Source organism: Phoenix dactylifera, chromosome 17 (assembly GCF_009389715.1).
Source record: "Phoenix dactylifera cultivar Barhee BC4 chromosome 17, palm_55x_up_171113_PBpolish2nd_filt_p, whole genome shotgun sequence".
In the NCBI taxonomy this organism is placed as follows: Eukaryota; Viridiplantae; Streptophyta; class Magnoliopsida; order Arecales; family Arecaceae; genus Phoenix; species Phoenix dactylifera.
The window spans coordinates 9,955,147-9,982,430 of NC_052408.1; the positions used below are offsets into that span (position 1 = coordinate 9,955,147).

Below are 27,284 nucleotides of genomic sequence, written 5' to 3' on the forward strand. Positions count from 1 at the left end.
ATGCTAAATAAAGATAGCCAACAAACTCATTAATTCAAAGAAAACTGAGTTTTCCCACATGTTTTTATTGAGATTTGACTAAATTCCTAACAAAGTGCACCTTACAATTGTAGACCATGCATTTCCATATTTCATTGATCAATTGAACTCCTTCAATCTCACCCCTCTCCCATGCCCCCCAGATGTGCAGGAAGCCATGGAACAGGAAGGAAGACATAACAACCTTTCCTATCAGCACTTTCCACTTAGAATTACCATATGATGACAGAAAAATAAAAGGGAAAACCATTTTCTTGCTATTATGCCACATCATTAGTATCAATTCACACTATTCATCTCCAAACAGCTAAATTCCACAACTCCATAATCTCGGTGACTTTGACATGACTTATCTTGATGAGAATCGTATACAAACAAACATATTGGCCTTTGTACCATATTCCATTATTAGTATTAGTTCACACTATTCAATTCCAAATGGCCAATAAGTCCATTGTGAGAGTTCTTGCCGCTAAACATCTTCAACCACACCAATCTCAAAAATATTGATTGGTACTACACTACATCAATAGCATTAATTCACGCTACTCAATTCCAAGTGGCAAACAAATTCATTGTGAGGGTTCTTGATGCTAAATATCTTCAATTCCACCAATCTCAATGATTCCAATATGACTGTTATCTCGATAAGAATTGTAATTGAACAAATACATGCAGACAAGGGTAACTTGATTAGCTTCCTAATCAGCTAAACATACATTGCACTTGAGCACCTTAATTCAGAACTCTGCATTGCCATGATCACTAAAATCGTTTGATGACAAAACGATAGCCAGTTTCGGCAGTCTGTTGTGTCCGCTGGTCCCAGGTTATAGAACAAACAAAAAAGATGTTTTCCAGAACACACACTTTAGCAAGCCTTCAGTTGTAATTCTAAATTTATAGGAACAGTCACTAAGAAGGAATGATGGTTAATTGCTTATAGCAGGAAGAATCCATCTTACATTATAAAAGAATCATAAGGGAAGTTAGAAATTCAGGTATGTACCGGGCTTGTAGCTGCAGTATAAATCTTTTCTTCAAATCATACAGCATCTTTTTGAAGTTCGTTTAAGCCTTGGGCCTACGGGACTCTTTCCCTACGGGATGCAGCTTATCTTGTTGAGGCGAGCCCGGTTGCTTCGTAAGTGAAATAGGGGTGAGTTTCGCTGATGAATTGGTGTTTTGAGTTGTCGTTTTGAGTGGTGGTATAAATGGGGCTCTGTAGGCCCCATTGCCTTGTTCATCATCCTGTGCTTGGTTCATGGGAACTGCAAGTTTGACAATCAAAGGTTGGGATATCTCATTTGATCTAAGCAAGCCGCTTCGCAGCGGCTTCTCCAAAAGCTAATCCTTTAGTTAGGGAGCCAGACCTGTCGGGGTACTTCCATATACCAAGGATGTGTATCCAGTTCTTTTTTGTGAGCCTTATTCCTCTGGGCCAATCACAAGCAGAGGTACCAAAACTCAATTTGTATCCATTTTTCATGATATTATGCATGGATCAGATATATCATGGCCAATTTCTCAGAAGATTTTTTCACAATGGACTCTGATAGGCAAGTGTCTCGTCAAAGCATCCCTTCTGCAAAGAATAAAATAAATGCAAATGATAATGGAGTAGAATATCATGAAGAGATTACAAATACAAAAAAGTATATACCTGCATAGATATTGTAGATGAGGACTTATTCATATATAAGGAAGGTTTCCCTTAGAACAAGCTCAAACCCATCTATTTGATAATGGAATCAGGAATTCCTTCAAACCTATCGACTTAAAAACATAAAGAAATGCAATTTTTGGATATATTTCTTAGCAAGCTCGGACAAGTGTTCCTCCCCTTCTTTTTCTTACAATCTTATTCCCCTTCTGTATAGTATATAGCGACAGAGTTAAACCGGAAGCCCTCATGGATTGCCTCCCAAGCAAAAGAAAGAGGCAGTTTGTTGCCCAACCCACCGCCCAAAATTCGACCATGTCCATCCATTGAGTCAAGAAAATTTGAGAAGATATGATCGGGGTTTGGGTTCTTCTATTTCCGAAATTAATCATACATGCAGAAAACAAAAACCTATACCCAAAAAATTTAAGAAAGAAAGAAAGAAAGAAAGAAACAAAACCATTCAATAGATTCAAAATTTCTTGTTGTAACCAGCAGATCATACCATACCCAAAAAATTGCACCAAGAAAACACCACGATATCAAGATTCAAGAGCACAATGGTCGAACTAATGACCCATTGCTCCCGGGCATTCTTGCCGATATATTATTCTCAATATCTGGAGCCCGTGATACCGAGGTCACAAATCAAGCACTTTACTGTTGCGCAGGGCTCACCATCCTCCGATTCATCTTAAAAACCTAAAAATCAAGAAGCGAGAAGGGGATTCGAGATCAACTCACATCTTGTCGACGACCCACTGCCGCAAATTGTGGTGCAGCTGGCTCCGTCAGTTGCCGGCCGCGGAGATTGGAACGCCTCTGGCAAAGGCACAAGGAAAATAAACCGCAGGAGATCTCGGCGGCGGCGGCGGCGGCGGCGGCGGAGAGAGAGAGAGGAGAGGACGCAACTAACCGGCGGCTAATATCGGCGGAACACCAAACCGAAGCCAGACTACCCTCTCCCCGGGTTCTAACGAAGCGGTCGATGCTGACGCCTTCGTATATGTTAACGCCCATCATTCTCCTTGGGTTCTAACATTATTTAGTTTTCTCCCTATTTATATGATAATTACTAATGACGAGAATTCTCGTATTTCTTGATGTTCTAGGTGAGACTGCAATAAAGTATATAAATTTTTGCTACAAATATTTATAAATTTTTAAAAAAGTTAAAAAAAATTACTAGATGAGTAATTAAAAAGTGTAAAATATATAAAATTTTCTTCAAAATTTTAATCATGTATACATAATTGAAATTTTTTAAAATAATTTATTATTTATTAGCCATATTTGAAAGAACCATAATTTTTTTAGATTTTTTTTGCACAAATGTCCATAATATAACGATTTTTCTAACATTGTTAATAAAAACAATATTTTTTAATTATAAATAAAATAAAATTTTAATTTTTTTATAGTCATATAAATATTTTTTTGCATATTTATTCATTAAAAATATTTTAACCATTGAAACTATTAATTTTTTAATAACATTAAATGGTTATTTATTAAAATTTCCGGTCTTAATTTTTATTCGAGATCGTTCTCAAAAATTTTATTCTGCAGAGGACCGACATCTGGGCCGTCCATCTGTCGTATCGATGACATGGCAAGATCCTATGGATCATTAGACTGGACTTTCTCATCCCGGCTTTTGAGCTCCCTGGTACAACAGGCCGGCGAACCCCATCCCATTTCCTCACTGCCCCGAGCCAAAGAAGAGGAAGAAGAAAAAGAAAAAGAGAGGAGAAAAGAAAGCGGCCGGCGTACGGAGGAAGGCGGCGACGATGAGCGGCCACGACTCCAAGTACTTCTCCACTACCAAGAAGGGAGAGATCCCCGAGCTGAAGGAGGAGCTCAATTCCCAGTACAAGGTCGATATGGTTCCCCTCCCTCTTCTTCTTCTTCGTCCCCTTTCTTCCCTCCCTTCTCTCGCCCCCCCCCCCCCCCCCCCCCCCCCCGCCCCCCGGGGTTGAATTGAATTAGGGTTTCTACCGGCCCGTTCCCTTATGCTACATAGATGCCTTCAGATCCATTCTTCTCTGATTGGAGTCTTTCTGGTTCTTGTCTGGCTATCGCGATCGGCGAACTAGGGCGGTGAACTCGTAGTTTTCTTTCCTATTTTCATCTAATTGGGTTTCACCCCGGGTAAATTCGATCTTAACAAACCGTGTGATATTATGATGGCATGTAGAATAAGCTTAACAAAGATTTCACCACGGGTAATTAGGAGGACTATTCTTTTCTGTTATTCTCCAAGATGATGCAGAAAATGTCAAGAACACGACGTCTTCTTCAGTGTCCGAAAAAGGAAAGCTTTTTTTGTGGCGAACAGTTAGTGTTCTTGGTTGAATTCTCCGATGTGCTTCATGTTTTTTCCCCTCTAAGATGGTTGCAGAAGGCTGGAAAAAAGTGGAAAAAGAAGTTTGAAGGAAGAATGTTGTGTCTAAGTTGTATGATATCCGTATAGGATTTAAAGAATTTCTTTTTAATTTGAACAGCTGCCCAAAAGAAAAACCGCCTGAAGTCATTTAGTATTTTTCTATTGCGTGTCCTTTCCCGCCTCCGTCCTTCCCTTCCCTTTCCTCGCTGTTCAGTTTCCTGAGCTCGTTGCTGCCGTCTCCGCAGGCGCCATGCGAGTGTCGGTCTCCTTCCCATCTATATTGACCGGGAAGAGGGGGGATGGCAAAGGGGGCAAAGAAAGGATTGTTCAGTTATTGTCGTTAGATTTTTTGCATGGTATTGAATAGTATTTTAGGTTTCCCGAGGTGTTTGACTTATTAGAAAAGAGAAGGCTAACTCTTAATATAGAATTGGCTCCCAGCAAACTAATGTGCTCAGATGCGGTTGATCCATGTGCTATTTTGAGCTGGTATGCTTGTAGAATAAACCATCCCCATGCCCCTTTGTCATTCCCATGTCTTCTATACTTGTTTATGGCTTTTAAGATTTGACATTGGCAGCATGTGAAAAGCCCATGGCGATGGAACTTCTCATATAGAACGTAGACAAAGCTGTAACTAAGCCCCTACCAGGACTTGTTGGATGCTATGCCATACATTAAACAACCTCCCCAATCTGTTCTTTGCATTATTTATCTGTGAGGTTCCCTTGTTGGATATATACTATCAGCACTATTGAACAAGCATTTATATGACAATCATGCTAACACTTGATTGTTGATTGGATAATTTTACATGGTGAAAAACAAGTAAGGAAATATTGCACCGTGCAATCTACAAAAACAGGATATAGCTATATGCTTTGTGACCTTAAGTTTTGTTAGGCTTGCTTCAGTTCAGTCCTTTTTTTTTTCATTATGTGATTTTAGTTTGATTAAGGGTTGAAAATGTTTGGGTGGTTGATCATTAGAAGCTGACATTATCTAATCTCCTTTACAGGACAAAAGAAAAGATGCAGTGAAGAAAGTGATTGCTGCAATGACTGTTGGAAAAGATGTATCATCATTGTTTACAGATGTTGTCAACTGCATGCAAACAGAGAACTTGGAGCTGAAGAAACTCGTTTATTTATATCTTATAAACTATGCTAAAAGCCAGCCTGATCTAGCCATACTTGCTGTGAATACTTTTGTGAAGGTAAAATATATTCTACTTGCTATGGATATAGTCACGAAGTGTTATATGCAGCAGGATATTTTAGTGGCTATGCATCACCAGTTTTTGAATGTTCGACACTGGATGTCTTTTCGATATATAATTAACTTTGAATGGTCTGACAGTGTAATTAGAAAAATACTGTGTTTGAGCATCTGTTTGAATGTTCAGAGCAATGCATTCAACATATAGCTTTGTAACTGTAGTTCCATCCTTGATGTACAAGGAGAGGAGATAATTAGTGGAATTTGGAGATACGGAAAGTTACTAAATACGAAGAATTACTCAAAAATAAAAAAAGATATGAATGTCATAAGAGGCAAATATACACAATAAATTGTGATAGTAATGCATTTGATGCATTACGTAATTCATGTTTGTAATTGAATGTCTATCTTATGAGAGGAAAGTAGTTGAGTGTTTATCAATCCATTGAGCACTGCAAACAGTTATTATGCCACTATACAAATTATCAACAAGTTTTTTTAAATAATGTCATCATTGACAAAGCTATGCCGCAATCTAATGGTATGGTTTTTCATTTGTTAACTTGATGGTGAAAACTCTTTTCTCGAGCAATGGCCTACTTTTTGTCTCCCTCTACTGTGATACCTAACACACCTTTTGACAACTATCTAGGTCTGACAAGTGGAAGATATGATGTGAGAAATGTTGGAATGCTTCACATTCTAGCTATAACTATGTTGAGATAGTGGCTCATTTGGCAGAATTTGGTTCATGGTTGCTTGATGCTGTAAATATCCTGGGAACAGATAGCCTAGTCATCACTAGCCAACTGTTTGGTCAATGCAAACCCTCTAGATTATTTTTGTTAGTGCCAGTTTTTGCTAAGTGGTGATCTTTTGCGATGCTGTAACCCTGGATAAAACAGATCAGCAATTGGTGCTTCAAGCCCTCAATTTTGCTTTTCAAGGTTGCACTTGATATATGCTCGTTATAATTGGACGTGATGGGAACTTCTTGGAAATGTGGATAATGATTCTTTGCAGCAAAGTTTCCAACCTTTCTTAAATTTAATTGCAATTATATCTGAGATGCTAAATCGTCTCTGCAGGATTCACAAGATCCCAATCCGCTGATTCGTGCTTTGGCTGTGAGGACAATGGGATGCATTCGTGTTGACAAAATTACAGAATATCTATGCGATCCTCTTCAGAGATGCCTCAAGGTCCCTTTGTGATCCTTCACATATATAATTACCTGTGTCATTCTTTGTTCAGCATCACTTTTTTTTATTATGAGTTATAATTTAATTTAATTTATACAGGATGATGATCCTTATGTTCGAAAGACTGCAGCCATTTGTGTAGCTAAGCTTTATGATATAAATGCTGAGTTAGTGGAAGACAGGGGATTCCTTGAGAATCTCAAGGACTTGATATCTGATAATAATCCGATGGTGGTAGCAAATGCAGTTGCAGCGCTTGCAGAGATCCAAGACTGTAGTAGCAGACCAATCTTTGAGATCACCAGTCATACTCTTTCGAAACTCCTGACTGCATTGAATGAATGTATTGAGTAAGTTTATGCATAGAAAAGCTGGTTTCATGTATTGTCACTGTCTTGCTGAAAGTAGTTTACGGAAGCATTTGTCTGCAATCCTGTGCTATTTATTCATGGGCTTATTTGATTGCAGATTTTCTGCAATTCTTATAATGATCACTAATGCATGAATGCTGTCCCTCCTGTGAATATGTTGATTACTCATTATTAACAGTTACTCCCATGTGAAAAAAAAAAACCAGAATTGGAATAGCTGGTTAAATTTGCCTATATAATCAATATGTTGGCATGAATCCATGCCAGTTTATTTATCCATTTTATGGCATCAGTTCTATGGTATCCATGTAAATGTACCTTCATAATCAATATTTTATGCTTGTATAACTATTGGGCTTGTGATGTGTACATGTTTAGTCAGGAGTAAGGTGCATTAGCTAGATGGCTGCAGTCCCATCAATCATGGTTTGTTTCCTGTACATTTGATAAATGCATTCCCATTTTACGTTTTGTGCCTTTTTTTAGGTATCCAATTAGGCATATATCATACATGCTTGCAAAAGTGTGCATTTTATTTGAGAATATACCAAAATGCGACACATGATCTAATGTGCAAGTGTCCTGCGGTCACTTGGGTAGAGAGAGGTACTCACATGTGCTAGAACTGCACGGTACCTTTGGATATAGCTGATAATTGCACATAGAAGGATCTTCATGCAAAGTCAATATGGTAGATAGTCAGCAGCAGTTGTAGTCTTGCAGATATGTGTGTTTCAATAAATTTAACATATTTTGGAGTGATAAGTTTTATGAACTTTTGTAATTCACAAACTTGTAAGTTTTGCTACATGCTTAAACCTAGCTATTTGTGTTGGTCCATGATGATCTGATGCTGTCAGATTCTCTGACATCTGGTGTTCCTGCTAAGTTAATGAAGAATTAAAACCTTCATGTGGCAATGGGAGTATCACAGGTAAACATGTACAAAAAGCAAAAATGGTAAAGACATTGTAATATTTGTGATAATAGACTGAAAAGGGCTTTCCAGTGCATGAGGCTCCCATTACTGTGGGTCTGAGGGAGGTTGGACGTACGCAACCTTGCCCTAACATGCAGAGAGGTTAATTCCGTATTTTGAACCTGTGAAACCCATGCCACAATAGAGGAATCTTATTGTTGCACATAGGTTTGCCTTCTCATTCATAATAAGATGCTACATTATTAAAACGGGAAAAGAGGAAAGATGCAAGCATTTTTTTTTTTTTTTTTGTCTAAAGTTGAGTTTTCCAGACAATTAGTATCAACAGGTAACCTCATTGGGGAATTCGTTTGATGTTTGAAACTTGTCGATTATAAATTGTTCGATGTGCCTTATTTCTTAATTATGTTGCATGAATCTATGTTCAAAAATTGCTAATAAATGATTACATATGTGAAATATCATGACTACTTAAAAACTTGAAATACAAATTTTCCATCAGAATATAGTAAAAACTAAGAAGTCATGATTTTAACCAGAACAGAAAACTTAAAAGCACACATTTACATATAACTAGTCAGTTTCCTAAAAATAATTCTTAAATGTTTAACTCATGGTCTGATAGTTTTAATACACATGGTATTTAAAATTTCAAATCCTTTTTTACAGGAACATCCATTTGAATAAGGTGTTTTCCCCTTTTTTGGGGGTACAGAATGAGGTGCTTCCCCATTGATTCCTACTATGATGTACATTTTTTGTGTTGGCTTGAGTTTTTTTCCCCTTCACCTTCTCAAAATCTATGTAATAATATTGTGAATTGTTTTTGGAAAACACCAACCATGTATAGCATTAAACCCTCTACCTTTTTCTGCTGTGAAGGTGTGTTTCTGTTCTATAGCTGCTGAAAACTAAATTATGAGGAGGATCTAATTGTTCTGCAGATGGGGTCAGGTTTTCATTTTGGATGCCATATCAAGGTACAAAGCATCTGATGCCCGTGAAGCTGAGAACATAGTGGAAAGAGTTACGCCACGTCTCCAGCATGCAAACTGTGCAGTTGTGCTTTCTGCTGTCAAAGTATGTATACTTTTCCATTTTTTCTTAGAGAATCTGTTTGTACTTTTAGTGGGAAATGTGAATAACTGATTGGTACATAAAAAACAGTTATGGCATATTTTTGGTATAGCATCATGATGAATCTTAAATGTAACAATTTTAGTTTTAATCGATTGAAGCTTAACTGGCGTGCATTTTGAATAGCATTTTGTATTGTTCTCTTTGAAAAATCATTCATATGGTTGCATTTAAATGCTTGAATAAAATGGTTATGAGAATTCACCTACAGTATATGAACATGGTGGGCTAATTTGCAACTAATGATATGTTTAATATGTTATGATAGAGTAGACAACAATTTTCAAGTTTTTGTCTATACTTGGATTCACCTAGGAGATTATAGTTTGTTGCCCAAGATAACAATCCAAGAGGAGGGGTAAATTGGGTTTTCTAAATTTTTAGGAGCTTACTTAAGATAATAGATTTATGAATAATTTAACTTATGCAAATTATATAGGTGCAGTGGAATTAAAAAGAACACAATGCAAACACACAAGAAGTATCGTGGTTCGGTGCTCTCCTAAGCATCTACGTCCACTCTCCAATCGTTCCCTTAGGAATTTACTATAATCCCGCGGATTACAGTTGGATTGTTTTACCGGGCTCACAATCCAACCTTACAATTGGTTTTACGGGATCACCAATAACCTAACCGTTAGTTTTACGGACTCACCAACAACCTACACCGTTGGTCTTGCGGGCTCACCAACAAACCTTACAAGAAATGAAAGAGAGAGTTTAAAGCTCCTAAATGAGCAAGTAATACAATAATGCACTTAAAGAAGAATTAAGAAAGTATTTATCGCGTTGTAGATTGCTCTTCTCTTCTTTGCCAATGTTGCTTCACTCCTCAAGGGGTTGGTAGAGCTCTTGAATACACTTGAAGACTGCTCAACTACCTTTTTTCAGAATTTGAATGAAGCACAATTGATGAAGACACTTGGACTTTCTTTTCTCTTGAATGCACTCTTGATTTTTGCAAAAGATTCTTTTTCCTGATGAATAGTGCCTCTTAAATACTTCCCCAACCTCTAATAGTCATTCTGTTGCTGTTGGAATGGAGAAATTAGCCGTTTTTAGCCGTTGGAGACTCAAAATGTACTTCTGCAGAACTAGCCATTATGTTATCAGCCGTGCTAGGGTCGACCCAAGCAAATCTGGGGTCGACCCAAGTTACTGTTTCACAGACTGGCATCGACTCATGTTTTTTTGAGGTCGGCTCCAGCTACAGTAGGGTCGACTCAAGCTTGGCTGGGGTCGGCCCTCTCAGGATTTTCAGAGACTTATTTTTCTGTCATTCGGGGTTGGGATCGACTCAACTTCTCTTGGGGTTGACTGGAGCTATAGTGGGGTCGACTCAAACTTTTCTGGGGTCGACCTTCTAAGGGATTTCAGAGACTTGATTTTCTGACTCTTCAGGCTGGGGTTGACTCATGCTTTCTTGGGGTTGACCCAAGCTTCAGTGGGGTCAACCCTCTCAGGAATTCCAGAGAGTAACTTTTCTAGCTCTTTTAGGTGGGGTCGGCTCATCCTGTCTTGGGGTCGACTCAACCTGGGGTCGACTTATGATTTCTTGGGGTCGACCCAAGCTTTATGCCATTTTGTGCCAGAGTGTACCAAAACATGCCAGGGTCGACTCCATTACTTCTAGGGTCAACTCCAACTCTATACCAAGTGTTCTAAGGGTGCGCCACATCGTGCCAAGTCGTGCCAAATGTATCAGGGTCGACTCTAACTCTGTTTTTCTGCACTTGAAGGTTACTTTAGCATATTGAAGTAATAAAAAGATATTCCAACTAAATTGATGAAGTATAGCACATTCAAGTTTCATTTCTTTTTACTAACAAAAATACGAAAATACCCCTTATGAAGAAAACTTCACTCTTAGTTTGGTCAAACTGAAAATTAGATTTTCTTTCAAGTTCTTCTAGTAGAGTTATCCTTGGATGAGTTCTTGAAGGTCATATTAAATATTGTAGATGAGTGTATCATGAATGTATCAAGATTGTAGGATGTATCGAGAGTGTATCACTTCTCTTTTTCTTGAGTGTCTATTTACTTGATTGACTTTATTAATTGCATTGGTACTTCGATATGGCCTTCATGGTTTTGTAAACATCAAAATAACATTATGATTCTCATTATTGCTACCCTTATATTAATCTACAACTTGCAAAATCACTAATAATTTCATCATTAAATCATTAGGATTTTGGGGGTTGGCAGAGGGATAATGGGACTCTATTTAGGTGGAGAGCCTGCAGAGGGATATTACAAGAGCAAGTGCATTGTTGAAAGCTCATATTTTTCCACTTATTAAATTTCATGGAGTTGTATCTTGCACACGCTCATGAGGTCACCTAGGTTTTGGAGTGATAAGGTGGGAAAGGGTCTATTATTAGATCATCCTTGATGATCGCATAAATTGCGGACTTATCCATTTTTTATTTTTTTCTTGCCTATGGATTAACGTCATTGTTTCGAGGCAATGTTTCAGTGGAAGGAAGTATACATTACAGTAAGAGTTGATATGAAGAGGTGTAGATGACTTCTAAGTGGAGATGATGGAAACCTGATTTGCAGAGTTATCCGTTGTAAGTCAATTTTGTCTTAGAGGGTTTGGAGATGGCAGGTACTCAGAAAGAGAAGATTGACAAGCCATTTATTATATTAGACAAATGTGTGGGTGACTGTCATGAATATATATATATTTCTTGTGCGGTACAACAGGCAAATATGGGAATGATGAAGCTCATTTAATCTTTGATACGAGAAAATTGAATTTTCTTGAAAATAATTTATAGAGGTTGGGAAGAGAAGAAAACATTCATTGGTATGGATCGTTTTAAAAGATTGCATTGTTGTAGCAGATAGGCAAGGTCTTAACTTTCCCAAAGAATGAGAACTTTAATAGATAATTGTAAATCCATAAATCCATAAAATTTCTTTTTTGGTCCTTTTTGAAGTGAACTAGAAGAGAATGTTGGAAATGCAACATCTCACTTAATTATATAAAGGTAGAATATGGAACATCTGTTGGTTTATCTCAAGTGAAGGTTATGCTTTTTTACATGCCATTTGCATAATTTATGATGTCATGAACTTGATTTCTGCAGATGATCCTTCAGCAGATGGAACTTATTACCAGTACTGATGTGGTCCGAAATCTTTGCAAGAAAATGGCACCTCCTCTAGTAACACTTCTTTCTGCAGAACCTGAAATACAGTACGTGGCATTACGTAACATCAATCTTATTGTACAGAAACGGCCTACAATACTTGCACATGAAATTAAGGTGAAATTAGATGAATGTTCTATTGAATTCTCAATTAATTCTTCATCTAAATTATTGATACAGTATTTCATTGTTTTGAATAAATTGTTTATAGGTTTTCTTCTGCAAGTACAATGATCCAATTTATGTTAAGATGGAGAAATTGGAGATTATGATAAAGCTTGCCTCTGACCGGAACATAGACCAGGTACTAATAAAACACTTAGGTGATATCCAATGAAAAAGTTTAATTAATTACATGCTTTTTTAATCATATTATGCACAAGTTTTGTCTCTTATGGTAAGAGGAATGTTGTAGATGAAACTACTATCTATATAAATTGCACCCATCTTTCGCAACTATTTGATGCCAAATTTATGGATCCTTATTCACAAAGTATTCCTATTTAGGTCCACCTTTTGCATTAGCTTCTCCTTATCACAACCTCTATCCATGTTACTTGTGTCTTCTCCTTGTTTTACGACTTTCAACACAAAATAAAATACCCTCCTTACCGGAGCCTTCTAAGATCCTCGTTGTATATGCCATATCATCTTAATCGATTTTCCATCACTTTATCCTTAATTGTAGCTTCTACAGCTCCTCTACTTGATCTATCCTTTCTAGTTTTTACCACACATCCAACTTAAAATTCTCATATCTACCATACTTCAAATTCTCGTATCTATTACACTTCACTTATTTTTTTGTAGATTCGTTATTGCCCGACACTCCAAGCCATAACATATTGTAGGCTTTATTGTTGTTCTGTAAAATTTTTCTTAAATCTTTACGGTATGTGCTTATCATGTAATATTCTAGATGCCCCTCTCCACTTCATCTAACTCAAGTTCTATTACAATCTATTTCCTCTATATATCCTATTTCTGCTCCTAGTTTTAATCTAAGGTCTTGATTGAAGACATGCCTCTTGTAGTTGTGCCAGGTTTTTAACATTTAGTTAAAAGGTTTCTAACATTTTGTTAGAAAAATTTTTATGTGTCCTCCAATGGGCCTTTACTGAAACATGTTCCTTACAAACATGTAAGATCCTGAAAGGAACCTTTAGTTGATGACTGTTGACATATGACATAACTATATTTTGATCAAGTGTGTTATCAACACTACAAGTTTAACTAGCTTTTCATTCTTTTTTCTTTTTTTTTCTTTTTTTTTTATATTCGTTTTTGAGGCTTCTGTATCTGTAGTAATATTTGTCCACTAAAGGCTTGGAAATTTTTGAACTACCTTTTTTTACATAAATTAATGATTTTCTTTTCAGGTTCTGTTGGAGTTCAAAGAGTATGCTACAGAAGTAGATGTAGATTTTGTTAGGAAAGCTGTACGTGCGATTGGCCGCTGTGCCATAAAGTTAGAGAGAGCTGCTGAGCGGTGCATCAGCGTGCTGCTTGAACTCATAAAGATAAAAGTAAATTATGTTGTGCAGGAGGCTATCATTGTCATCAAGGACATTTTCAGGCGTTATCCAAACACGTGAGTGTGGGTTATTTAATGCTTGTTGTGGTTGCCCTGCTTTCTTTTTTAACACCGGATTGCATCGACTGATTTATAACTCCAGATCTTATTATGCATTGTAATTTCTATTTGCAGCTATGAATCCATCATTGCAACTCTCTGCGAGAGTTTAGACACATTAGATGAGCCAGAAGCTAAGGTGAAGGCTCATCCTTGAAGATTAATTGGAAAACAGTTTATGTTCTCAAATAGTGTATTTAGTATTTTAATTTCTGCCTTGATTCTCTTGCTGCAGGCATCAATGATCTGGATAATTGGGGAATATGCAGAAAGAATTGACAATGCTGATGAGCTCCTTGAGAGCTTTCTAGAAAGCTTTCCAGAAGAGCCTGCGCTTGTGCAACTGCAGTTGCTCACTGCAACAGTCAAGTTGTTTCTTAAGAAGCCAACTGAAGGCCCACAGCAGATGATTCAGGTTTCCTGTATTTATTTCTTATGTTCACACGATTTGAACTTAATTGGCATTGCTATATTGCTAATAAAAATTATATGTTGAGCTTTGTATCAACAAGGCAATATCACTATTGTGCAAGAACATGCTTCTCATTGCACTTTCCTTTCATTCCAATTTCATTGGAGCTTTGCATGCATTTTCAGGACAGATTATACTTGTCACTTAGGATGAGAAGGGAATGCTCATCTTCTCATAGATTCCGCAGCTATGTGATCTTTCAATTCTCAGAAGGCATTCTTTTATAAATTAATCATTATTATTTCTCGTACAATCCTCTCTAAGAAGTCTAGAATTCTAGACGTCCTTTCCCCCCTGTTCTTCTGGACAATGTTACTGGCAATTGACATAGAATGTTTTTTTGGTAGCAAATGTACATTTTTTGCTTATCCATGGAAAACATTCATTAATTTCTATAGACCTTTGTGTGAAGGTTAATATGTAACTACAAAAAGCTGCTCTGTTTATTATTTAACACTCTAATTTGCATGCATTCATGTGCTGTAGGCTGTTCTTAATAATGCCACTGTGGAGACTGACAATCCTGATTTGCGTGATCGTGCCTACATATATTGGCGCCTTCTTTCTACTGATCCTGAGGTATGGTAAGCCCTTTGTATTGTTGTTGATTTTCAAAGTGCCATATTATAGTATGATTTTTTTCCTTTTTCTCAGGCTGCTAAAGATGTTGTTTTAGCTGAGAAGCCAGTAATCAGCGATGATTCAAACCAACTTGATCCTTCACTTCTTGATGAGCTCCTTGCGAACATTGCTACCCTATCTTCTGTCTATCATAAGCCTCCAGATGCATTTGTAACCCGTGCCAAAGCTGCACCTAGACCAGATGATGATGAGTATCCTGATGGGGCCGAAACAGGGTATTCTGAGTCACCTTCTCATGCAGTTGATGGTGCACCTGCCCCCTCTAGTACAACTACTGTTCCACATACCTCTACAAGCCATCCAGTGCCAGCACCAGCATCCTCACCTGCTGCTCCTATGCCTGATTTACTTGGCGATTTGATAGGTCTGGATAATGCCATTGTACCTGCTGACCAGCCAGCAACACCACCTTCAGGGTGAGGATGGTTAACTTACATGATTTCTGTTTCTGCATTTTCCTTTCAGCAATTCCATTGCATTCTAAAATATTGATTAACCTCCTGCTTGTCAATGTAGTAATTGTTTTAATTGTTGTTACAGGCCTCCTTTGCCTGTTTTACTACCCTCGTCAACTGGTCAAGGTCTACAAATAAGTGCACAACTTATGCGGCGTGATGGCCAAATATTTTATGGTTTATTGTTTGAGAACTACTCACAGGCTGTGCTAGATGGGTTCATGATACAATTTAACAAAAATACATTTGGTCTTGCAGCTGCTGGACCTCTACAGGTGATTATGTTGCCTAGAACCCTTATACTTAAGATATTGATTGGACAAAGCTTAAAATGTATTTGAGCATTCTTTTTTTTTTTTTGTTAGGTCCCTCCATTGCAACCTGGTGCATCGGCCAGGACCCTTCTACCTATGGTTCTCTTCCAGAATGTATCACCTGGGCCTCCAACCTCACTTCTGCAGGTTGCAGTGAAAAATAATGAGCAGCCAGTCTGGTATTTCAATGATAAAATCTCATTGCATGTGTTCTTTGTGGAAGATGGTAGAATGGAGCGTACAAATTTTCTGGAGGTGAGTGATTTTAGGATTGGTGACTGTTTTTCCTTCTTAACAATTTGGATCATGCCATCCAAAATTTCATCACTGATATGGATCTAATAATTTATTCAGTGGTTTAAGATGTCAATTTTCAATCTATGTTGGTTTTGGTTCAAGTTGATCTGTTCCTACTGCAGCCAGCCAACTATATCACTGTGCCAATAACCTCTCTTAGATAATGCTAATATGTACACTAGGAAATGCTTGCTCTACTAATTGGAACCATTTCCGGGCGCTCACACCAACCAAATTAAGTGTTAGTTTTGACTGTCATAAGTGGTATTGCCTGGTGGTATGTATGAACATAACAAACTCTGTAAGAGCTTGTTGTAAGGGTAAGTTTCAAGATGAAGATCATCATAATTCAGAGACCATTTCCCAGGAAAAGGCTCCTTGTACTCATCTTTGTATCTATCACTTACCGTTTTCTTTGCCATTGTAATGCCACCCTTAAATTAAGCCTGTTGTTTTTATGGCACACTTAGTGGAAATTATGATATTGGATGTTTTATTGCTTCCAATATTCTTGCTAGTGTAGGCACAAGCAATTGGCATATGATAGGTGATAGCTGATTGTTTTGATAATAGATGGTTTTGATAATAAATGGGATTTGTATTAACCAGAGACAGGTAAATATCTCCAATCTCACTATTTTTTTTTATAAAACATGGATCACTGTAAGGTTGGGAATGGGATCGCAATGTTGATAAGGAGAGGGTAGTTGGTTTGCACTCTTATTTTACGTGGAAGCATTCCTCATGCTTGAAATGATGCAATAATGAGGACCCAAAGATCATGACCTTTTCACGCCAAATCTCTTGAATGAGCTTTAAGAGAACTGCTGGGCTATTCAATGCATTAGAAGTTCCCCTTCAGAAGTATTTCAGAGAACTAGTAAAGTTACCACCCAAATACTTGTTGATGTACAGACTGTTTTTTTTCTTTTTTTAATAGTAAAAAGATATTGTTTTATTTGAAATGCAACTTACATGCACATCTTCTACCGCACCTACTCTATAGAAATAAGTATTTGATTATTTAGTTGCAAAAGAAAATGCCACTGATCACATTTTTAATTCTGTTCGGGAATTGGGAATCCACATTATTGTACTTACAATTACCTTACTCGCATGTAGACATGGAAATCACTTCCTGATTCAAATGAAGTCTCCAAGGACTTGACAAACTGTGTTGTCAACAGCATTGATGCTACCATCGAACATTTAGCTGCATCCAATGTGTTCTTTCTAGCAAAGCGCAGGAATGCAAACAAAGAGATATTGTATCTGTCAGCCAGGATTCCTCGAGGTATTCCATTCTTGATAGAGCTTACGGTTGTTGTCGGTGTTCCTGGTGTAAAATGTGCAGTGAAGACGCCAAGCCCGGAACTGGCACCACTGTTCTTTGAAACCATGGAGACTCTTCTGAAGTGACGGGGATTTTTATTACTTGTGTAAAATTTATTGTTTATTTTTGATAATTAGTGAAAAGTTTGATTGCCCTAGTGTAAGCGTGTGGGTTGTCTGCTTTTAGGCAAGTCGGTTCTGACAAATCTGTAAACATACAAATTAGGCTACCGGCGACCTTCCCAGGACCTTGAATTTGCTTCAAGAATGTAGCTATTTTTATTGTTTTACGCATGCTATTGTTACGCGGACAGCTCGCCCCTCTGGAAGCAGCTGCCTATCCTTCGTTGGTGGTGGAAAATTTTTGGCAGTGGCATGAATCGTGTTAGGAGCCCAGCAGTTCAGTTCATATAAAATCTTCTTGCCCTCTGCGTCAACCATTCAGATGCTTTATATGCATCTCAAAGTGTATTTAAATCAACCACCGGTCAACGGGGATATGGAATGCATTACTGGTGAAAGCTGGCCGCGTCCATTCTTCTTAAGCCATTTTTTCTGTAAGTTCAGCTGGGGCTGTAAACAATTTGTGATTTTCTCAATGCAGAAGGGGGAAGGAAAATTTTTCTTTTTGGGTCCCAGAAAAACAAAACAAAAAAAAATTCTCCATTGGCCAGCTTGAAAAGCTTTTAATTGTTAACTGAAAGTCAATCGAGTTGCTCTTTTTTATTAAACTATTGGCAAGATGTTCATCTATAATTCCTACCTCCAGGTGGTTTATGTGGTATTGTAAATGAAAGTTATAATAGGCAAGTGAAGAGTTACATGTAGAAATGCATGTGTATTTCATTCCACAACTTCATGCAAGTTCCTTCTAGGGCTGGGAATAGCTGATCGGATTATTTGGTTGAGAAGCATTGGGTAATGATGAAGGGGGAGGTTGGCTTTCTTTCAACACTTGGTGGATGAGATGTCCTATTTTCTTTTCATATATCTCGTTTTCATGATGAAGAAGCCTTCCAAATTTGAACCACTAAAAGCATGAAAAGGTTGCTGATATCTTTGACTTTAGATTTGCTAGATTTTTTGAGATTTAATTATAAAAGAAGCAGGCGTTGTGCTGCCACTTCTCTCGAAACTTCCAATCCATGCGACTGGAACGCTATAGGCAAATTGTTGTTTTCTCCATTATACCCCTAGAACTGGGGCATCATAGAAAAGTGAAAATGATGAGGATGGATGTTGATGTTGCTTTTTACATCCTCCCATTTGAAGCGCGATGCATAGTGCTTGCAAATTTACTCTCTAGAATACATGTCCATCATCTGAGGCTGGCAAAGTTTCTTCGGGAGCATTTTGGAAATGTGAAACAGCGAGCACACGATTAGTTCCCAACTCTGAACATGTTTATAATAATATAGAATTTGACGAGATGATCACTAATTTCTAATAGGATGTACTGAGAGTTAATTGTAGATTTAGAAATGCTTTGAGATTATTACACTATTCCTTCATACAGCATGTTTGGATGCCAGGGGGTCTCGAATTTTGTTATCAAATAATGCCATGAGGTACCTGTTTCATGCACATATATATATATATATATATATATAAAGCTACTCTGTCAAATGGCATGAGAGGTTTAATGTATCCTGTGACAGAATACATGGTATAGTTGTACGCTAAATTGCCCGACCAGCATTAGTTGATTAAACAAGCGATCGAAAACATTTCCGTTGTTCAACAACTCCTAGCCTTTGCTCGACTGTCCTTGAAATATTCCAACAGATCAATGATACAGTTCAGATTGCTTTAAGATCTATGAGGTGCCTGACCCAACAGTGAATTAGTGTGACGAAACGTGCAACCTTTTTTTTGCGCAAAAGATACAATCCCTATTCGGATAAGTCAATTGAGAGAGTCCTCATCCCCAGGGCAAATCATATATTGCACAGTATGCACAAATGTGGTTGTATACCTTGTCAATCAGAACGTCTGAGTTTTATGGGCTAATTATCGAAATGAGTTCGTGATGAATAAGACTTATAGAAATTAGGCAACCTGATTGGTACAGTGTACATGGTGCATGCATCGGTGGATATAATTTTTTTATCACCACGCCTACCTCGATTCCCTCACCAAAACCCTCCACCTGTACCAAGATCCGAAACACCTGGATGCCCCAAATGCCTCCAAATTTTAAGCAATCGGAACTCCAACACATGGCTTGCCAAAAAATAATAAAGTCTCGAGCATTTTAATACCATATTTGGAGGAATGGCTGAAGTCAGCTGGCGTGTCACCCATGTGGGCTCAAAGGCGCCCACACACCCACCCAAAAGGGCTGATCGAACCAAGGAAGAAACCAGTACATGGGCCCCTTTGTATATGCCTCACATGGCCACTCATTGCACATATATATATATATATAAACCACTACTCCAAATCTCATCCTCTTACACCCCCTAACCGCATTCATATGCCCTCTTGATAGCCAACCCACTTTAGTCTTGCTCTGTGCTGTCTTCCCACCACCTTGACCTAGATAAATCCTAATTCTCAGTTGATTCCTTGATCCATAGCTTATTAGAGAGAACAAGACATGAGAGACAGAGAGGAATTTCTGCATAGAAATCTGACAGGGTCGTGATCTTTGACCACCAAAGATTCGCACCCGCCATAACTATTGTCACCACATAACAGCTTGAGAACATGCAGGTAAGTCTCGTGATTAATTTAGTTTTTAGGATAGCTTAAACTATGACTATTTGCATGTTCGCTCACGTTACAAATTGCTCTGAATTGCTCGATGTTAGATCCCGCGATGGCCATTCAAAACGCCGCATGACCATTCAGGGGTCATTGCTACTTGTAGTGGAAGCAAGAGGAAGTCTGAAGGTAAAAGCTCGTGAAACTAATCTTCTCGTTTTGTTCGTTGAACAAAGTATAACCTTCACGGACTTTACTGACATTGTTATATGCTATCAAATGCTTAGATGAAGTGAAACGAAGAGATTAGGTCATATCTAATCGAGGTGGTGCATACCAGAGCTCAAAAGTAGGTATTGGAAGAAGAAGAGGAGGAAAACAAGAGCACATTCACAATTCTACTGAGAAGACTGTGACAGTAGAACATGCTTTTATAGCACATTGCACTTGAAGCACCTCAGAAGCCTTTGTAGGAATCAAAACCTTCTGGTACCCTGAGAGTTGCTTATTGAGGATGGGCCTCAAGGCAGATTCTACCAATGTGGGTTGCAAAGTTCTACCAATATGTGATGCTGTGTCGACCGCCTCCAATGGTGGAGATAGCAGCGATGGCTCCGACAAAGAAGTTCAGAAGGGCGAGCGAAGGAGGGCAGTTTCTCATATGAAGGAGCTGCTTAAATGGGCTGCTGCCGCCAAGTCCCATAAAAGTGGAAGCAGGGGATGGAAGGTAAAAATTTAACAAAGAAAAGAAGCTGCAATATCTTAGTTGCTTGCTCCTGTGATTTGAAGCTACTCACCTTTCCTCGTTAAACCGTAGTACTGATCTCTACTCTCCTTCTCATCTTTGAAGCTCTCGTACTTCCGAAACAGAGTTCGCCATCCTTCGGTTGAGGGCAGCTGCTCGACTTCAAATCTTTCAGGTAATTTGCGGAGTTCAGAATATGATGCAAATATGTTGGCCAGCCCAAAGTCCGAAGAGTACGTGAGGCCTGGACGTTGGATAACTACAGACTCTGACTGTGAGCTTCTTCAAATCTTTAATTTCCCCGCGTCTCCTCTCATGTAAGGTAGAAACTTATCAATGCTTTCGGTCTGAGCTTTTCTTAATTTTTTTCATCAATTGGCAGTTGTGGTGCTAGAACTCTGAAGCGAAGCTGTAGAAGTCGGATAGCTTCGATCGATCCTGCTTTGAGATCCTTGCGGCCTTGATCAAACTGATAAATTACTTGGATTTTCAATTTCTTGGGGAAGAGCAATATAATTGTGGACATGTAGTAACCCACTTGGTGATCCTGTTTACTTCCCAATGATGGAAAAATTTCATGAGTAACTAATTTTTATGCTGGGCAACATCTTCAGAAAAACGAGGCAAATTATATCTTGTACTTCATGCACCAACATGATTGTGCACTATTCATCTAATTTTTACGAACCAATCATCGAGATGAGTATATGATAAATGGAGCCTGCAAGTATGAGACGATCTGGTTGGTATGGTGCATGACCATATGATGCATGCGGTGCCGTACATAATTTTTCAAAAGAAAGATGAGTTTATAAACTAGCATACCACTTTTGAAAGTATAGATTAGATTTTAAACCTAGTGCGCTTTGAATTTTCGAGATGCCCTGTGCCACTTAGGGCAACAACTGCACCATAACTTTCTGCAACTGATCTACCTTTCCTTTTCGGTATCTGTCATGTCTTGCACCTCTTTATCTTTAAGACATATAAATAAGTCTCATCTAGTGTATGATACCAATTTCTCTAAAGTTCCTCACTATTCACATTTCAACCCAGTCTGCTTTTTCTTCTCACGCTGCCTCTCTTTATCTCATGTTCTATCCATGCAATTCTTTTTCATTGACTGTTAACCACATGATCAGGTCTTCTTCCAAAACGGATTATTCATTAATAATTTTTCCTAAAAATTAATGTACGTGCCACTCACGTTGTAGTAAAAAACAATAAGAAGGCTGAATGAGAAGTCCAAATATTCTCGGATAACAAAGCGGTCATCGGACGGCGTTCACCAAATCCATGACCGAGACCAATTTGGCGTACCATATCTCGCAATCAAGTCATTCCAGGTCTAACTGTCTCTCACATACGGTCAAGTTGAAGTTTCAAACCGACGCCACCATCTGATTTCTTCTTGGAAGTGCACGGCGAGTTGCCTAGCTTTCTCAATCCTCGCATCATCCTCCGTAACGCCTTCCATTTGGCTATTCCCTCGTGCTCTCCACGAAAAAAAGTCACCTTGATTTCGTCACTCACCCGCGAGAATATTTTCCTTGAACCTAGCAGTCTTCTGTTTTCTTTTACTTTGTGTAGTCTTCTTGCTAGTGATGTGGCTGGTTTATAATCTGTTTGATCCTAATCCTAATCCCATCCAATTTAACTTAGATTTTGTGACCTCAAGACACATAAAATAGACTTGGATTGGTTTTAGCTAGACTTTGAGTTAAGTTATGCTGGTCTGCTGGTAAGTCTTGGGATCAAGCTTTGGATTTAGTCTTGGGACAACCCAATTTATATCTCGACGGGACTGTATAGATATTTTTATTGCTCTTTTATATTTTTCCTTCTTGCAAATTCTTTATAAATAGTTGCTATAAACTTTTTTTTTTTTAATAAAGGTCGGGTGGCTTTGCCTCCCTCTCCATCAGGGGAAAAAAAAAAAACAAGATTGTATAGAAGTTGGAAGATTCTATTAATCTGCTGAAGTTTTTGGTAGATTTTTATTTTAAAATATAACATAATTGAGGTAGTCAAAAGATATCGAGGGAATCTGGCAATTCATTTGACAAAAAGAATCTAGTATTTTGAAATAATTATTGATGGTTGCTCCCGTCTCTCTCGGGACACATCACAATAGCATGGATTGTTTTCGTGGAAAGCTGGCGCAAGTGGAAGCTTAGACAATTTTTTCTTCATTATAATGGCTCCGGCATCCAATACTTTTGTAGGTAAGCAACAACAGTGACGAAATGGAAAAGCAGACGTCTCTACGAAGGAAGAACAGCACCATATATTATAATTTTTTATTTTAATGATTTTTCTTTACATTTGTGGCAGATACTATTTGTTTCAGCTCTTGTACATCCATAAAAAAATAAGGAAACAAGTCAAAGATGCTAATTAAACATTCTTCTAACACTTTACGATCCAAAATGCCATCCAATACTCTCTAAGAGCTTATTATTTGGTTCGTGGAAAGCATTTTTTTATTAGAAAAGTAATTTTTTCATATTTTTTATAGAATTTTTTTTTTCATGAAACGTGAGAATCATATTTTCATTGAAATACAACTTTTTCTTTTTTTTAAAGAAAACTCCAACCAATTAAGAGGCATCTCATTACTTTCCCATTGACTATACTTTCCTCGCTTCTTTTTTTTCTCGAACTAAACGGGCCTGAAAACTCCAACCAAACAAAAAATATCTCATTACTTTTTTTTTGACCACACTTTTCCACCGCCTCTGTTTTTCTGCAAACCAAATAAGCCTTAAAATTTTTGGGGATGAAGCAAATCTAGCTTAAGTCATAATAGGTCTGATTGTCTTGTGCGCAGTCTTGTTAGACTTCCAAAAGCCATTCACCCTGTGATCTCCTTTTTGAAAGTGCGCGTCCTGCATGTATTCCTCAGTCTCCCTCTTTCAACAAAGCTATGGATACGAGTCGTTTCGGTCTCATATCTCCTTCCATCACACCTTCCATGGGGCTATTTTTTTTGAACACATTACGAACATCCAATCACTTACCAGTGAGAATATGTTCACCTAGTGCTTGTGGATCTTTCCTTTATGACCTACTGGTGCAACTCGGATGGATGACTTCATGTTATTGGTTAGAGACAAATCTAACCTAACCCAATCTCTAACCTATTCAATTTTAATGTGATGGAAGAACGTAACATAGAATTCAACCAAGTAACCAGCCCAGCACAAGCCTGACCTAACCTACTATTTCTAACCTAGATATAAGATAAATGTAGTAATACAATGTCAAGTCGGATTTGGCTTAGCCGGCATGATTTTGTTAGGGTCTAGGAGGAGTATTCTCAATTCAAGCCAAATCATATGGAGAATATCGAGACAAACAAAACCACCATGCGACATAATAAGATATGAGTTTGAACTAAGCCGATCGCCCGAGCTTTTAACTGGAGCTAAACCTAGCTTCAACACTAATCGAGTTTTAAAAGCAGGAATCTGGTATGGACGAGTGAAAAGAGCTATGCAAGTTATCAATTAAACCAAATCGGGTTAATCCAGCCCAAGTCACACCCCGGTTACGAGCTTTTTGGAATTCAATCGATCAAGGTCACAAAGCCGAGGGTCCTTCACCGGAGGTGAAGCTGATGTCCTTTCCAGAAGCCAAAAAGTCGTAAAGAACGAAGGGTGGCAAATGCGCTACGTCTCCCATGAGTCAGACATATTCTACTTTCCCCAACACCCCCTTTAAAAATGAAATGCTTTTAATAATTTAGAACTAATTAATTCTCATTTGGAATTTTCTCTCCTTTCTTTTCCTTTTTTTGTAAAGCTAAAACGTTGTCTAACTGCCCAGTGTTGTCGCCTTAAATGAGCTCAATTCCTTTCGGTGCCCACGCTACCCACAGGAACCATCAGACCTCCCAGCGCGAACACTAATGGACACGTGTCGACCTGAAAATACCATTTTAAGCTTGCAAAATCTTTTTTTTTTCTCCAAGAAAGACACGTCACCCCATTGATATATCCGTCCAAGCCTCTCATCTTCTCGTCCTCCCCTTCCACACCCGTGTTCCTCGTCTTCCCCACCTAACGGCCCAAACCCTTATCCTAACGATGACGACGACGGAGAATAGAACGGCGGGGTGGGCGAGCTTGAGCTGGGACTTGACGGAGTTGATACTTTCCTACCTACCCCTCCGCTCGATCGTCCGGGCCGGCGCCGTCTGCCGTCAGTGGCGTGCGGTGGTGACCGACCCCGCCTTCGCCGCCCGCGCCGCCGCGACGCGCCAGCGAAGGCCCTGGTTCTTTCTCTGCGGCCAGAACAACGTCGTCCTCCGCAAGAACCAGGCCTTTGGCTTCGACCCGGACGCCGGAGAATGGGTCGCCCTGCCCCCCTCCCCGCACCCCTCCGCCGCCGCCCACGTTGACTGCTTCTCGGGCGCCGGCGGATTCTTCTTCGCCACCACCTCCTCCACCCGCTTCTGCTACGCGCCCCTCCTCCGCGGTCCCTGGCGCGAGACGTCCCCGCTCCACTTCTCCCGCTGCAACCCCCTCGTCGGCGTCTTCGCCGGCAGCGGCCGGCCGCGGTTCATCGTTGCCGGCGGTGCGCGTTTCGTAGGGGGGCTCGTCGACATCGAGGACCGACTCGCGGTGGAGATCTACGACACGGCGTCGGATTCCTGGGAGCTGTGCCCCCCACTGCCGCCGGACTACCGGGGTGGGAACTCGTCCCAGTGGCTCTCGGGCGCGCTCCTCGATGGGCGGCTCTTCTTCGTGTTCGGGATCTACTCCTGCTCCGTGGCAGCTTTCGACCTCGGGCGGCGGGCATGGACCGGGGTCCGGACCCTCCAGCCGCCGGGGGTTCTCTTCTCCTTCCTGCTCGCCTGCGGCGACCGCCTCGTCCTCGCCGGCCTCTGCAACAGCCCCGACGGGCCGCCTTGCTTCGCGCTTTGGGCGGTGGACCCCCGGACCATGGACTTCGCGGAGATCGCCGTGATGCCGCACGACCTCCTCGCCTCCCTCTTCGACACCGACGACGACGACAACAAGTTCGCGAGCCTCAAGTGCGTCGGCCTGGACGGCCTCGTCTACGTCTTCAACGAGGACCACCACAAGGCCTACCCGGCCTGCGTCTGTGAGATCACCACCACCACCACCTCTTCCTCGGCCCCCTTGACGCAGAATCTGACGTGCAGGTGGAGCAAGGTTCCGCCTTTGCCGGGGACTGTGAACCGCTTCCACAAGGTGATAGCTTTCTGCTCCCCTGTTGTGCTGCGTGCTGTGCTGGCCCCCGGTGGAGGAGTTCACTAGCTTCTTCTCATCATCACTCTTCTCTAGGTCGGGGTTGATGAGTTTCCTGTGCTTCTTCTACTTCTTCTTCTTTCTTTTTATTTTTTTCCTGCCTTTTATTTATTTTACTGTTTAATGCTGGATTTTAACTATCTAGATGAGTGTTATGAGTCGATAATGTGTTTCTATTTGTTCTGAAAGAAGATAGGTTGTAATTATATGACAATTTACAAATGAATAATTTTGGTAATTCCCTTGGAAGACGGCTATCCATCATCATCTTCTTCTCTCTTTATGGGGGGCAAAGAAAAGCTATCGATCAGAACAGAATCCATTTAAGATTTGGAGGAAATAAAAATAAATGGTGTAAGGGGTGTGGCCTTCTGAGCCTTTGTGGGATTATTAATTGAAAACTTGGGGCGTCACATGGCATTTGGTGGCTCTTAATTGCTTCTTTTATAAGTTCGTCCTTCAAAGGTGGTGGGCTCTTCTTTTGGTTAATGAGTCCCCGGAGTTCTTCTTGTCGTTCCTTGGATCCTATTCTCGTGCCATGCTTTGGGCGTAGTGAGTGGATCGAGACATGGAGATACTCTGGCCTACCTGCAGATCTTTGCTGCCCAACAACCGAGCTGGTATCGTGCTGACGCCTGTGGTTTCTTGGTCCTCAGCCCACCGTGATGATGCCATATCTGAAAGATGAGAAAGCTTATTTACAGCAATGTTGTCCTTTGTGCTGCCATAATTAATTATCTGGCAATCAAGCTTTTTTTTCAGCAATATTGTTCTTCTAAGAATAAACAGTAATACTGCATCTTCTAAAAGAGGATTTTGGATTACGGTATCGTCGCAACTAAGCTGGGAGTTGGTAACTTGTAATGGGTCAAGGGGATTTTGGAGCTGACTGAAGCTAACTCCCACTATACCATAATTATTTTATTAGGTGATGGGTGATGATGGGGTCGTTGAAACCTTAGACTGGATAAGGATTCATAAATGTCAAACTATGAAATGCAAGTGTATATAGATTCATAAAACAAGAAAAGCAAATCGGTGGTGGATTTGAATGCCTGATAGCTAACTGCCGGTTAATTAATTATCCTGTTATTCATGGATTGAAAAAGGTGAAAGATATGGAGGGGGAAGATAGAGCTCTTGTCGCTATATATATATATTTTATCTCCATCCATGAAACGTCACTAGAGTAAGCGATTTTTTGGAACGTTGACTAGAAAAATATAACATGCCACGTGGATTGCCCCAAAACATGTGGATACCTCACCGGAGCGCAGCGGCAGCAACCCTCA

At 39.5% G+C, this 27,284-nt stretch overlaps 3 protein-coding genes and 1 long non-coding RNA gene across 4 annotated transcripts; 3 read left to right on the forward strand and 1 right to left on the reverse strand.

Annotated features, from left to right (window-relative positions):
• Positions 1-699: 699 nt before the first annotated feature.
• LOC120104216 lies at positions 700-2,735 on the reverse strand. The gene is made up of 2 exons (XR_005506683.1): positions 2,447-2,735; positions 700-1,624 (listed from the first exon to the last, which is right to left on the reverse strand). It is a non-coding gene; the product is annotated as an uncharacterized LOC120104216 (long non-coding RNA).
• A 636-nt stretch (positions 2,736-3,371) lies between these two features.
• On the forward strand, positions 3,372-17,573 carry LOC103723567 (beta-adaptin-like protein C). Its single transcript, XM_008814521.4, has 15 exons — positions 3,372-3,579; positions 5,107-5,304; positions 6,398-6,511; positions 6,611-6,861; positions 8,767-8,902; positions 12,058-12,237; positions 12,332-12,424; positions 13,500-13,711; positions 13,829-13,892; positions 13,989-14,168; positions 14,712-14,804; positions 14,880-15,283; positions 15,408-15,597; positions 15,688-15,891; positions 17,056-17,573. Exons 1-15 carry the CDS (start codon positions 3,493-3,495, stop codon positions 17,350-17,352), a joined length of 2,703 nt encoding a protein of 900 aa, XP_008812743.2. The 5' UTR covers positions 3,372-3,492; the 3' UTR covers positions 17,353-17,573.
• A 2,475-nt stretch (positions 17,574-20,048) lies between these two features.
• Positions 20,049-21,314, forward strand: LOC120104320. Its single transcript, XM_039115240.1, has 4 exons — positions 20,049-20,160; positions 20,259-20,698; positions 20,822-20,990; positions 21,099-21,314. Exons 2-4 carry the CDS (start codon positions 20,486-20,488, stop codon positions 21,116-21,118), a joined length of 402 nt encoding a protein of 133 aa, XP_038971168.1. The 5' UTR covers positions 20,049-20,160; positions 20,259-20,485; the 3' UTR covers positions 21,119-21,314.
• A 3,294-nt stretch (positions 21,315-24,608) lies between these two features.
• On the forward strand, positions 24,609-26,241 carry LOC103723568 (F-box/kelch-repeat protein At3g24760). Its single transcript, XM_008814522.4, has one exon. The coding sequence runs from the start codon at positions 24,805-24,807 to the stop codon at positions 25,999-26,001; it is 1,197 nt and encodes a 398-aa protein (XP_008812744.1). The 5' UTR covers positions 24,609-24,804; the 3' UTR covers positions 26,002-26,241.
• The last annotated feature ends 1,043 nt before the right edge of the window (positions 26,242-27,284 follow it).